We start from the raw sequence: 13,819 nt of genomic DNA on the forward strand, positions 1-13,819 counted from the left end.
GCCATCGATATTTACAGAGAAATCAGGGGAAGGGGCACGTGGTGGAGGAAAAATTATAAGCTCGGTTTTGGAGGGATTGAGTTTGAGGAAGTGGTGAGACATCCAGACCGATATACCTGATAGTAAATTAGTGATACGTGAGGACACTGAGGGAGAGAGCTGAGGGGTGGATAGGTAAATTTGGGTATCGTCAGCGTAGAGATGGTATTGGAAGCCGTGGGAGGCTATCAACTGACCTAGAGAGGAGGTGTAGATTAAAAATAGGAGGGGTCCAAGAACAGAGCCTTGGGGAACCCTAACAGAGAAGGGAAGAGGAGAGGAGGAAGTAGAATTGTGAGTAACGCTAATGGTGCGGTTGGATAAGTAATGGTTATGGCAAGGTGGTGGAGAGAGTTCCATTGGCCAACTTTAGAAATATCGGTTAAAGCAGAGTTCCAGCCTTTTCACTCACCTGTCCAACGGTCCAGCGATGCGGCCGCCCGAAGCCTCGATCCTCTCCCTCTGGTCTCGGCGGCTCCGGCATCACTGCTGTGGGCACTCGGCTGTGACAGTTTGCGGCTTCACAGCCGGGTACGCACTGCGCATGCGCGAGTTGCGCTGTGCATCTTGATTGGCCGGCAATCTTCTGGGACCTTTGACATGTCCCAGAAGATTGCAGGGAGGGAGGGGGAGAGGAGAACTTCCGTTCAGGGCGCCGCGGCGCTCCGAGCGGCAGTGGGAGCGGGTACCTGTCAGAACTAGGTACCCGCTCCTCCCCCAAAAAAATGACATGCCAAATGTGGCATGTCAGGGGGTTATTACTACCAAAATGGAAGTTCCACTTTTGGGTGGAACTCCGCTTTAATTATGATGCTGACCCATCACTGTGATGCTATGACCTAAAGCTATCACTGGTTATTGGAATGGAGCTGCATGGGAGTCTTAGCTGTGATAGGTCACTGGTTCCCTTCGTCAAAAGGTTCAAGGTGATATTGGATATAGGAAACCCCTTTAATTTTGAGATTCGTCTCTGGCCATCACTGACATCTGGCTAAGACATGTAATATGTCACACCTTGTAGTCATTGTGAGCTGTCTGCAGTTGTGACGATCTGTTGGGAATTAGCTGGTAGCTGGGGACACCGTTGTGTTCACATAGAGGTGTTTTGTATGTCTGACAAGTCTTATTTTAGCTCAGCTGCATTATTTTTGTCGTGTTTCCAGCTCTCCCCTATGTTTAAACCTGACTTAAGCAGGTCAGACGGTGTGCATTGTGTCTCTTCTTCCACCAGTGTGCTGTCCTCAGACTAATTGTTCATGTCATTTATCTTCTGTTGTCTTCTTTCCACCTTACTAATTCATTTGTAGTTTCCTCATCTCCTGCATTGTGTCTCCCTCTTGTGTGTATACCATGGCGGCGAGTGAAAAGGAAAGTCTCTTTATAACTAATAAAGAAGAGTAGAAGCTGCTTGGTTGTATGGTCAACACGCGTTGATGATAGTAGTGTATGATTCCTTTTTTGTATATAGCGTGTAGGTGGGGTGCAGTGTGGTGCCGTGGCAATAACACACATAATCCAAGTGCAATGAAGAACTTGTATTTAAATACTGCATTTTCCACAATAAACCTGGTGGGAAGAAAGCCCAACCAGGAACACTCATGGGTCCAACAGTGTGTAGAGAGCAGGTTTCAGCCGAACTGACTGCCTGTTAAGAAATGCAGTTCGGCCGTCTCATGCCCCAAGTCAAAAGATGTCCAGAGAAGTTGCGAGCCCTACGCTTTCCTTCCTCGTCAAGAACCTTTCCTCACCGCTAGTTCTGTTCCTACCAGGCAGGGGACCTGTCCCTACTCTACCCACTCACAAAATGTGTGCCAAGCCTAGAAGCCAGGGCCCTACATGGGCTCTGCCTGACCCAAGATGGGTGCCAGAGTCACATGGGGCGGCACCATCCAACCAAATAGCTTCCCAGTGACCCAGGAAACCATAGAGGAACCATGTTCCTCGTGACTTCCTCTCCAACTGTACAGCTGCTGCTGTTGAGCGTCACCTACAGTGGTGAAAGTAGACTACACCTGCCTAAAAGCATATCTTTATTCATATTTTTGTCCCACATTTACATGATGCAGGCCAAGGTGTCCAGAAAAGTGACAAAATTTGGACACACTATAAGGGTTCCTTTGCGGATACACTGCCATTCTGCCCTGCATGGGCAAGGTGATTTTAGAGGGTAGTTACTAAAACTGGAGAGTGCAAAATCTGGTACAGCTGTGCATTGAAACCAATCGGCTTCCAGATTTAAGCCCTCGTTCACAATGAACGCGGCTTTGAAATCGTGCAACTTCATCTGAACTCACACAATTTCAAAGCTGCTTTTCAGTCTGACTTTGGGGGTGACTTTGAAGACAGCTGTGCAGGTTTATGCCCAGACATCTATTGAAGTCGCCCCCGAAGTTGCCAAAAGTAGTGCAGGAACTTCTTTTAGAAACTTTTTCGTAAAGTTGGCGTTGCACCGATTGGGACGGTGCCATTGCCTGCAATAGGCTGCGATTTTAAAGGCTGAGTTAACATGGGTGGCAAAGTGGCATTGTTAGCACCCCCCTGACCACCCAGTTACAAAATAACATGGTAACTGCTCAGATCAATTATCATTACCACATCCGTAATGCTTTGTTTCACGTGTGGTAAATTGAATTCAGCATTTCACGTTTGACAGGTTCCATTGCTTGCCAAATGTGGCCTTTGAAATCAGTGGGACCGCACTGCAACTGATTGACATGTGGTTACCACGCACAGTTGGCACGCGGCACTGCCTGCCAAATGTGACATGCCAAGGTAAACATGCCACTCTGTAAAGTGAAGAACCCTCTACCACCTTGACATGCAAAATTTTCCATGGGGTAAAAAAATACAGGCATTTAGGAGATGGCAGCATTATCTCCTTAAATCAGAGTTTCACCCATTTTGGTGTTTATTAAAAGACAGCAGATTGCAGGGAGGGAGGGGGAAAGGAGAACCTCCGCTCGAGTCACCTAGGCGACTTGAGCGGAAGTGGGAGCGGATACCTGTCGAATCTAGGTACCTGCTCCCCCCCCCCCCCAAAAAAAAATGTCAGGAGGCCTTAAAGCGGAAATTCCACTTTTGGGTGCAACTCCACTTTGAACTGCTGCGCCTTCTTCTGAAAAGCGATTCACTGCAGAACGCATGTCAATGGGGTCACTTTCTTGCTATGGATAACTGTTTAGCACTGCTATAAATAAGTCTGTTGAAAGCAAGCGTTGTATCTCATTGAGGTCCATCAGAAACCGTCTCCCATTACTCTGACTGCTTTAAATTGATACAAGGTGAAATCTGATTGGTTAGAAGGAGATGCTGCGTCCGTAATCATTGCTCTTTGCCCTGCCTTATTGATTAAGCTTCTCTTGCCTTGTATTTGGCTATAAAAATGTCCTCTATTTTTTAGTATTCTTACCTAGTATCTCCTCTCGTTCATGTACCCCTCTCCTCCTCTATCTCCCTCTGCCTCGGGTTTAATTGATTTGAATGAGGCCGTTACCGGGGCAACGGGGACACTCCGCTGTACCATTCACGTCCAGTGAATGCCTGGGAGATTGTCCCAAATGCTGTCACCTTGTCGCAGTTTACATGCCCATGGAAGACAAGGCGCTTGTGTAGAAACATGAAGAGAGGTGTACATGGTGGGACTGGGCAAACAGGCATCATGGACTATGCAGACGTACGGTACTAGAAATAAAACCATTCAAGTAAACCTGTCACCTGGTGCATTTAGGGCATAAGAACAAGTTCACCTGATTGTCTGTAGATGCAGTACTTACCTACCACAACAAGGTGTATTGCAGTGCTTTGCATTTAAGTCTAAGGGCATCCCATTGTGCACTGCAATATATAATTATTATAATAAAGAATACATGCAATTTGCTAAAAAAAAAAGAATCAGGCACGTTTTTTTTCTGGTGGCATGGAAGGTATAAATTAAATAACCACCCCCTCCCATTCTGCCCACCCAACCTGTATAGCTGGGTTGTGCACAAAAACATACTTACGCACCCATCGCTGCACCTCCATATTCTTCTGAAGTCATCAGAGGGGACCGGCTGTCTCTTTCAGGTTCTTGCAGTCAGCCCCAGGATGATGCCTAGGGGTGTCATTTGGGGGGCGGGGGGGGGGAACTCTGCAAAAACAATGATTGAACAACTGGCCCACCTGATGGCACAGCGCATGCACCAAAGGGTGACCTGGGATGTGTGACATGGGTGCCCCAAAAAGCAACTGTAAACATTCTCGTCTAGATGAGAATACAGGAGGGGTGGGCAGCAATTCCCATCAAAGGATTTTTCCATAAAAAATCCAATTGTGTAGGAGGGAGGAAGGGGGTAGGAGGGTAATGGGAGAAAGGGGATGGGCAGGGTGAAGGTCTACTTTAACTTATAATGGTGTCTCCTCTTATTCACCCCTCTTGTTGCATGTGCCACTGATCTAGACTGTAGTGAAGCAAAACCATCATCTGAAGAACCTTTGGAATCCCTCACTTCCTGTGAGTCTCGGTTTCCTTGTCCCCCACTGCATGCTGTGGTTCCCCCCGCCATCCACTAGCTCACTGTCCTGCTGTCTTCTGGGACCTGTATGTCTGCCAGAAGGCAGCGGGGGGAAGGAGAAGGGGCCAGAAATTTTGTAGATCACTGTGCAGTGATCTTACCCGGAAGTGGGAGCAGGTACCTGGTTTTGACAGATATCCGCTCCCCCCAAAAAAGTGCCAAAAGTGGCAGTGGAAGGGTGGAGGGTGCGATCCAGTGGAGCTTCCCATTTTGGGTGGAGCTCCACTTTAAATGAACCAAAGGGCAGCTTCCCTAACTGCACCAAATGCGCACAATTGCTAACATCCTTAGATGTTAGACCTTAGATGAAGAGGGAGAAGACCTACACTATATGGAGCTGCTTTGCGGACCAGTTGTAGATATTACTGGCTCCTTCACATAGGCCCTGGTTTAAAGTGGAAAGTAGAAAGTTAAGTGAACCCGTGGCCAGCTTACCTATATCTGCATCTAAAGCACACAATTGTTAACATCCTAGGGCCTTAGATGAAGAGAGAGAGGAACACGTTTTGTGGAGCAGTTGTTGGAGGTAGGCCTTGATTACTGGATCCGTGATATAGGCCCGGCCCGGATATAAAGTAGGACCTTCTAGTTTTATCATAAATCTAGTGGTTGCTCAAGCTGTAGCAGTGCTGCCTGCCCTTTATGTCCTGGTACATTCAATTGCGTGTTGCAGTTGAAGCAAGAGTTTCTTGGAGATGGTATCAAGAGCACTCAACAAAGCATTGGTTTTTCTATATCCTAACAGCTTGTGGAAATGAAAATGGACTGTGGTGGCTGATTGTATTGACTACACGGCCTGAGGCCTTATAAATTCTTCCCCACACAGGCCACACTGTTTGGAAGAGAACAGATTATGTCTGCTTCAAACACAATTGCCGAAGGTCCCGTGACAGCCGGGGCTCCTATGCCCTTAGTCCTAATATGATCTGGTGATTATAGGTCAAAGAGTGGAAGGATGAATGGTGGAATATACAATATGCAGAGCTAGAGGATGGGTAGGGATAGGCTGAAAGTAGATCTTAACTCAAACACTAAAATCTTATATAAGCTATATGATGTTAAAGTACTTTCAAAATTTGGTTTCAGTCTTTCAAAATTTGTAGCTTTCATATAATTCCTTAATGCTGGCCATATGCATACAGTGCCTTGCGAAAATATTCGGCCCCCTTGAACTTTTCGACCTTTTGCCACATTTCAGGCTTCAGACATAAAGATATAAAACTGTAATTTTTTTTGAAGAATCAACAACAAGTGGGACACAATCATGAAGTGGAACAAAATTTATTGCATCTTTCAAACTGTGATAGTCTCAGAGCTGTTTTACCTGCCAAAAGGATTTCTTGTACGATCCAGACATACCCTACCAGGCAGCATGGAGGAACTTCTCCACAACAGACCTGCCTGGTGTGTTCCTTGTTCTTTATGATGCTCTCTGCGCTTTAAACAGACCTCTGAGACTATCACAGTGCAGGTGCATTTATACGGAGACTTGATTACACACAGGTGGATTCTATTTATCATCATTAGTCATTTAGGTCAACATTGGATCATTCAGAGATCCTCACTGAACTTCTGGAGAGAGTTTGCTTCACTGAAAGTAAAGGGGCTGAATAATTTTGCACGCCCAATTTTTCAGTTTTTTATTTGTTAACAAAGTTTGAAATATCCAATAAATTTAGTTCCACTTCATGATTGTGTCCCACTTGTTGTTGCTTCTTAAAAAAAAAATTACAGTTTTATATCTTTATGTTTGAAGCCTGAAATGTGGCAAAAGGTCGAAAAGTTCAAGGGGGCCGAATACTTTCGCAAGGCACTGTATATAGTGGCAGCATGGCAGAGGGCTTTACCACTGAGTTTCCACATATGGGAACACACTATATCTGCAACCCCAAAAAAAGTGACCATGTTGTTGCTGACAGCTCCTGGTCATGGTTTACAATCATGGCCGGCAGCTCCCGAGCACTCTGACAGCCAATCACAGTGAAGCTCATGTAATGCCTCCAATAATACGATCATTTAAAAGCCAGTTCTCACTGGCTGTAAGAGGTTAAGTAATAGCTGGTTATCCTGCCGTGAAGGTACTTGCTCAGGCACTTCCTGGTAAAGGAAGACAATACGGTCGGTCTCCATGGCTTGCCTTGTCACATGTGCTCCTGATGAAGACCTCTGAGCCAACACACATAGCACAGGCAAAGTCCACTGTTGTACAGCCAACACTAGAGCAAGTGAATGTAGACAGGAAATGGCTAAAAGAGACTGCCGGAGTAAACTGAGATGTAACAAAGGCTAAAAAGTTGAAAAAAACATGAACAAAAAAAAATGTGGCAACTTTTTACGATATATAAATGAATAGTGTTGCGCTAGAAAGGGAATATTATATAAATCAAGTGACTGGAAATCATCTAATTGAAATCAATAGTGAAAAGGGATATTAAAACCCAACCTGTGAAGTAAAATACAAAATATATATATCAATGTGTGAAACTAAAATGTCTTAATATAAAAGTCCTTGGGTAAAAAAAAAGAAAAGAAGAGGTGAATTCCAGATGAAAGGAACCACAAGTCCAAGCAGTGATGGTAAATCTTAAAGTGCTTCCGCTGAATGGCACCCGTGACCAAAGGAGATGTAAAATAGGCTGCTTACCAGATATATATGGTCATCTACTCTCATAGATAGACCACATAGGCACTTAATCAATCTGTGGGGACCAATCCCAATGATTTCACAGGGTACACCTTTAGTAGGCATGAGCAGGTAGAGATGCCAATCCTCACATGTAGAGGGTAAGACCCATGGGGAATAATCCAATGAGAAGAAAGGTGCACATAGCGTGATACCATAATATAAAAACAATTTTATTTAAAAAGATTGCACTTACTCCATCAAATGCACAAGCAGTCAAGAAACAATACTCCGGTACACTTAAATTCAGATGGAGGCGTCCTGCGTGTGACAGCACAAAATCTCCGGCCGGCGTGGGGGCAAGGTTATGACGTATCCGGAACCGCCCGACTAGTTTCGTCATAGAATGACGTCTTCCGGGGCGTGGTTTTTTACGATACATAGTGATTTAGCAAACAAAATGGCATCCATTTAAGGCTTACATCTACTTTAAAGATCAGCAGGATGAGAGTGTGTTTTGAACTAGCTGTAATGATGCTGCAGAAGAAGTTAAGAACCTGGCAATGCTGCCTGGTAGGGTATGTCTGGATCGTACGAGAAATCCTTTTGGCAGGTAAAACAGCTTCCATGTATGTAGTAATTCAACAATGTTTTTTGCTGACTAGAAAATTGGCTTTTAAAAGAAGCTCCATTAAATCCTTTTTTTTTTTAGTGTTGGATAGAGTAGGGAAAGGTTGGAACTTCTGTTTCTTTTTATTTTTTTGTCCTCCTTGGGGAAACTTCCTGTCATGTCCTGTCCTGGTGACACCCCTATTCAGTGACCTGGACCTTGGATTATAGGAAAAATAAATGCATTCCACAGAAGAGAAATAGAGAAATAGAAAGTCTATCTACTGTCCAGTGTCACCAGGACAGGAAGCAAAGGGAACTATCATCTATGGGGACAGCAGTAAAAAGATGCTAACCCTTCTCCACTCAATAAAATAAAACGTCTTCCTATTTCACTTTCTATCAAATCATATTCTTCTGAAACAGAACAAGTAGTGACTGTGCCTGAAGCAGATGCGGAATGCTAGTTTTAGGGTCTATGAAGAGAATAGTAGAAGTGTGAGCTGTGGTGTGATGTACACAAGATGTGGGGTGCTAGTTTTAGGGTCTATGAAGAGAATGGTAGAACTGTGAGCTGTGGTGATGTACACAAGAGGTGGGTGCTAGTTTTAGGGTCTATGAAGAGAATGGTAGAACTGTGAGCTGTGGTGTGATGGACACAAGAGGTGGGGTGCTAGTTTTAGGGTCTATGAAGAGAATAGTAGAAGTGTGAGCTGTGGTGTGATGTACACAAGATGTGGGGTGCTAGTTTTAGGGTCTATGAAGAGAATGGTAGAACTGTGAGCTGTGGTGGTGATGTACATAAGAGGTGGGTGCTAGTTTTAGGGTCTATGAAGAGAATGGTAGAACTGTGAGCTGTGGTGTGATGGACACAAGAGGTGGGTGCTAGTTGTAGGGTCTATGAAGAGAATGGTAGAACTGTGAGCTGTGGTGTGATAGACATAAGAAGTGGGTGCTAGTTTTAGGGTCTACGAAGAGAATGGTAGAACTGTGAGCTGTGGTGTGATGGACACAAGAGGGGGGTGCTAGTTTTAGGGTCTATGAAGAGAAAAATGTAGAAGTGTGAGCTGTGGTGTGATGGACACAAGAGGTGGGTGCTAGTTTTAGGGTCTATGAAGAGGATGGTAGAACTGTGAGTTGTGGTGGTGATGGACACATGAGGTGGGTGCTAGTTTTAGGGTCTATGAAGAGAATGGTAGAACTGTGAGCTGTGGTGATGGACACAAGAGGTGGGTGCTAGTTTTAGGGTCTACGAAGAGAATGGTAGAACTGTGAGCTGTGGTGTGATGGACACAAGAGGTGGGTGCTAGTTTTAGGGTCTATGAAGAGAATGGTAGAACTGTGAGCTGTGGTGATGGACACAAGAGGTGGGTGCTAGTTTTAGGGTCTACGAAGAGAATGGTAGAACTGTGAGCTGTGGTGGTGATGGACACAAGAGGTGGGTGCTAGTTTTATGGTCTATGAAGAGAATGGTAGAACTGTGAGCTGTGATGATGGACACAAGAGGTGGGTGCTAGTTTTAGGGTCTACGAAGAGAATGGTAGAACTGTGAGCTGTGGTGTTGGACATAAGAGGTGGGTGCTAGTTTTAGGGTCTATGAAGAGAATGGTAGAACTGTGAGTTGTGGTGGTGATGTACACAAGAGGTGGGGTGCCAGTTTTAGGGTCTATGAAGAGAATGGTAGAACTGTGAGCTGTGGTGTTGGACACAAGAGGTGGGTGCTAGTTTTAGGGTCTACGAAGAGAATGGTAGAACTGTGAGTTGTGGTGGTGATGTACACAAGAGGTGGGGTGCCAGTTTTAGGGTCTATGAAGAGAATGGTAGAACTGTGAGCTGTGGTGTGGTGGACAAAAGAGGTGGGTGCTAGTTTTAGGGTCTACGAAGAGAATGGTAGAACTGTGAGTTGTGGTGGTGATGTACACAAGAGGTGGGGTGCCAGTTTTAGGGTCTATGAAGAGAATGGTAGAACTGTGAGCTGTGGTGTGATGTACACAAGATGTGGGGTGCTAGCTTTAGGGTCTATGAAGAGAATGGTAGAACTGTGAGCTGTGGTGTGATGGACACAAGAGGTGGGTGCTAGTTTTAGGGTCTACGAAGAGAATGGTAGAACTGTGAGCTGTGGTGTGATGGACACAAGAGGTGGGGTGCTAGTTTTAGGGTCTACGAAGAGAATGGTAGAACTGTGAGCTGTGGTGTGATGGACACAAGAGGTGGGGTGCTAGTTTTAGGGTCTATGAAGAGAATGGTAGAACTGTGAGCTGTGGTGTTGGACATAAGAGGTGGGTGCTAGTTGTAGGGTCTATGAAGAGAATGGTAGAACTGTGAGCTGTGGTGTTGGACATAAGAGGAGGGTGCTAGTTGTAGGGTCTATGAAGAGAATGGTAGAACTGTGAGCTGTGGTGGTGTTGGACATAAGAGGTGGGTGCTAGTTGTAGGGTCTATGAAGAGAATGGTAGAACTGTGAGTTGTGGTGGTGATGGACACAAGAGGTGGGTGCTAGTTTTAGGGTCTATGAAGAGAATGGTAGAACTGTGAGCTGTGGTGTGATGGACACAAGAGGTGGGTGCTAGTTTTAGGGTCTATGAAGAGAATGGTAGAACTGTGAGCTGTGGTGTTGGACATAAGAGGTGGGGTGCTAGTTTTAGGTTCTATTAAGAGAGTGGTAGAACTGTGAGTTGTGGTGGTGATGGACACAAGATGTGTGGTACTAGTTTTAGGGTCTGTGAAGAGCATATTAGAAATAGGAGCTGTGGTGGTGATGGACAAAAGAGGTGGGATGCTAGTTTTAGGGTCTATGAGGAGAATGGTAGAATTGTTATTTTGTCTCTATAGGGTGATAACAATAAACCTCTAACGCAGGAATGCTGCAGTTTTTGCATTTGTTTTCTGTACACTTTTTTGTTTTTCCCAACTGACCTTTCTACTCCCAGCAGAAGTCCAAATCAAAGTCCAAGTATTTGAGAACGGCGACCTTTCACCTTTGGCCTCAGCGACGGTGGAGATTTTGGGCAATCAAAGCAGCTTTGCGTCTGGCGTCACTGACCAGGAGGGCATAGCAGTGCTGGGCATCAGCTACAGACTGGGTACCTGGATCCTTGTCACTGCCAGCAAGAGAGGCTACGTCACCAACTCTGTGCCCTGGAAGGTGGATAGACTGCCACGTAAGGATTGTGAGACATAGCGTATGTATGTATGTCCGTGCAAGTGTGTACGTCATTCTGTTTGTTAGACTGGAAACTACGTGAGTCCATACACGTTACCAGCTATGTAACTATCTGCATAGCTATGCAGTGCAAAGGCCAGCTTGAGCAATCTGAGTTATTTGCAATACATTTTTTACATAAAGGAGTTTGTACAATCAGATGGTACATTAAGTGGGGTACACACTAGTAGAAAATCTGCCGAAAATTCCCGTCCGAGGTAAAATCGTCCGATTTTCGGCTAGTGTGTACACAACTTTCAGCATTCGATGCCGACATTTTCAACTAAAAAAAACGGAGGGACAGACACCAAAATTTTTATCGTCCGTCCCCAGACGACCAATTTTCATTTAATGTGTATGTAGTACGTCCGTGAAAAATCGGATACGAAAGACCACGCATTATCTGAAGTTGCTGATGACCGAAGTCTAGGAACAAATGTCCCAAAAAAAAAAAAAATTGGACGAGAAATTTTGTGAACATTATGCACTGTCAACTAAAAACCGGTTATGACCGCTGAGCATGAGAGAGAAAAATCGGAGGATATTTTGTCCGATTTTTGTCAAGTGTGTACGAGCCTTAAGGGGCAGCTTTAGATTTCTGTATAGTTCCATCCCAAGACAGCAGATCTTTAAAATGCATGGCCAGCTTTAGGTCTTGCCCTTTTACTGATCTTTATCATTTTCAATGCAAACACATCAAAAGTCAAACGTAATTCAATGGAGGACTTTTCCAGTAAGCCGGGAGTTATGTTCTGCAGCCTGTTTTTAGAGAAGTTAATTTTCCCACCTGTCTCCTGTGGTCAGATAGAAATTCTTGTTAACAAAATGACAGCTGTGGGCTTGTATCTGGGAGTGGTCTGTTACAGATTTCTAGAATGCTCTTTGAACATTGTATTCCCTGATTCTATAGAGACTTGGCAATGTGGAGAGATAGAACTGGACCCTAGGGTTGTCGTATTGGTATTGCTATCCGTTAATTATATGATGGTGTTGGTAGAGGTTGTCTGGTTACCAGGCTGGCATCTTCTGCACCCTTGAATTTCCTTAGTTTGCCAGATATAAGACTGAAGATACAATTTTATAACAGTACATGATCAGACAGACTTAAAAAAAAATCAAAAGGGAATCCAACACATTTCAGGGATCTAAAAATGCCCCCTTCATCAGTGTGTGTGGACTAAATTTAGGATAAAATTCCTAATCTTAAATAGTGTTATATTAGGCACATATAAGCTGGAGCTGCAAGAATAATGTACAGTGGCACAGTTGCGCTACTAAAATTGCTAGTGATAACTAAGAGCCAAAATACTCCTATGCACAAGGTAACGTACACTTTAGATATACCCTTAAGCCTTAAGCCCTTAAGTGTCAGGAGGCGCTTTTATCACCCTCCCCGACCGCCCACCTACAAGCGGACATGACAGCAGAAGGTGTCCATACATGTGCAACAGCTGCAAAATATTGCTTTAAGGCCATGGCAAATAAACTTGGCTTGTTGAGTTTGACAGGGGGCACCACCTGTCCTACTTGCCCATTACGATCAATGGTACCACGCCACTACCGTGAGCAAAGCATTTGCAGTACGTTATTTCAATACAAAATCCTGCTTGGAACAAAAAAAGATGCAGGTGGCAGGATCGTCAGAATGCCTGAAAGAAACTGCTGTACCTCCCTCTGAAAAGTTATCCACCATGTCCACCATGGTATTTCTTTTCAGGGGGGCAATAGAGACTGCAGCCTGTGGGAAAGGGACCTTAATGAGTTTCAATGCATGAATTGACCCACCTGCACTACTTTTAGACTAAGCAGTGCATTCACATCTGTGTGTGTAGTATGTTGTGTCAATGAGCCAGTCTGCTAAACCAGGTGCTCATGAGATCCGAGCCTCATTTGACATTGGTAAAAATTCTATTACCATTTTTATCCTCAATTCAATCCATTTACATTCTTTCCCCCGATAAAGGCAGTGTATTTAGGCCCCTGGAACGCATTTGCTTCCCTTCCAATCTTCTATTTGACTCCATACTGAAATAAAACTGTATCTGGACTATTAATCTGTGGGGTGGTGCTTCAGTCTTAAAGTGCTGGTTTTAAAGAGGACCTGTTCCCTAGGCCAAGCAAGAACAGTTTGTCAGGTGAAGCAATATTATGTCTATTGAGTGACTGGAGGCTAGCGATATATGGGGTGATTACCTGCAGTTATGGACAGGGTGCACATCCATCCCTAAACGCAGATAATGGCTCCATGCTCTATTACAGCTGATCAGAAACATGTGGCCTCACCTCCGCAGAAATCGGTTGATCTAGGCCAGTGATGGCGAACCTTGGCACCCGAGATGTTTTGGAACTATACAGTATTTCCCATTATGCTCAACTACACTGCAGAGTGCATGAACATCATGGTAAATGTAGTTCCAAAACATCTGGGGTGCCAAGGTTCGCCATCACTGATCTAGGCGTTGTAAGGCCCCTATTGGCCATGTACATGAGCCCTCTTGTAACTGGGTAAATGTCATCTTGGATTTGTTGCCATCAGTACAATGGTATTGAATATACAGGGGCAAAGCTACAAACCCCAGCTGGAAAATATCCCCAAGGATATGTGATAACTGCAGTTGGTGACAGACCTCCAAAAAGTGACAAATGTCTTCATATCTGGATAGATCTATGGGATTTAGGGCATAGGCATGCGCACAGGGTGTGCTGGGCGCACCTTAATCACCCCGTGTGGTGCCAATTCCCTATGCTTCCTGTCTCCCCCCTGCAGTGCTGCCAGCTTCTCTCTTCTTCTCT

The 13,819-nt window shown here is 44.8% G+C and overlaps 1 protein-coding gene across 3 annotated transcripts in view; it reads left to right on the forward strand.

The window, feature by feature from the left end:
- The window catches only part of FAM171A2 (family with sequence similarity 171 member A2), a 69,163-nt gene that overhangs the window by 20,620 nt on the left and 34,724 nt on the right, over positions 1-13,819 (forward strand). The window contains exon 2 of one of the 3 annotated variants that reach the window (XM_082271740.1): positions 10,755-10,994. In XM_082271740.1, the coding sequence (XP_082127866.1) occupies positions 10,755-10,994 (240 nt within the window). The remainder of the gene's footprint in view (positions 1-10,754; positions 10,995-13,819) is intronic. The other 2 variants (XM_082271742.1, XM_082271741.1) reach the window with 2 other exon arrangements.

This window comes from Pelophylax lessonae (genome assembly GCF_965119305.1).
Source record: "Pelophylax lessonae genome assembly, chromosome: 11".
Classification (NCBI taxonomy): domain Eukaryota; kingdom Metazoa; phylum Chordata; class Amphibia; order Anura; family Ranidae; genus Pelophylax; species Pelophylax lessonae.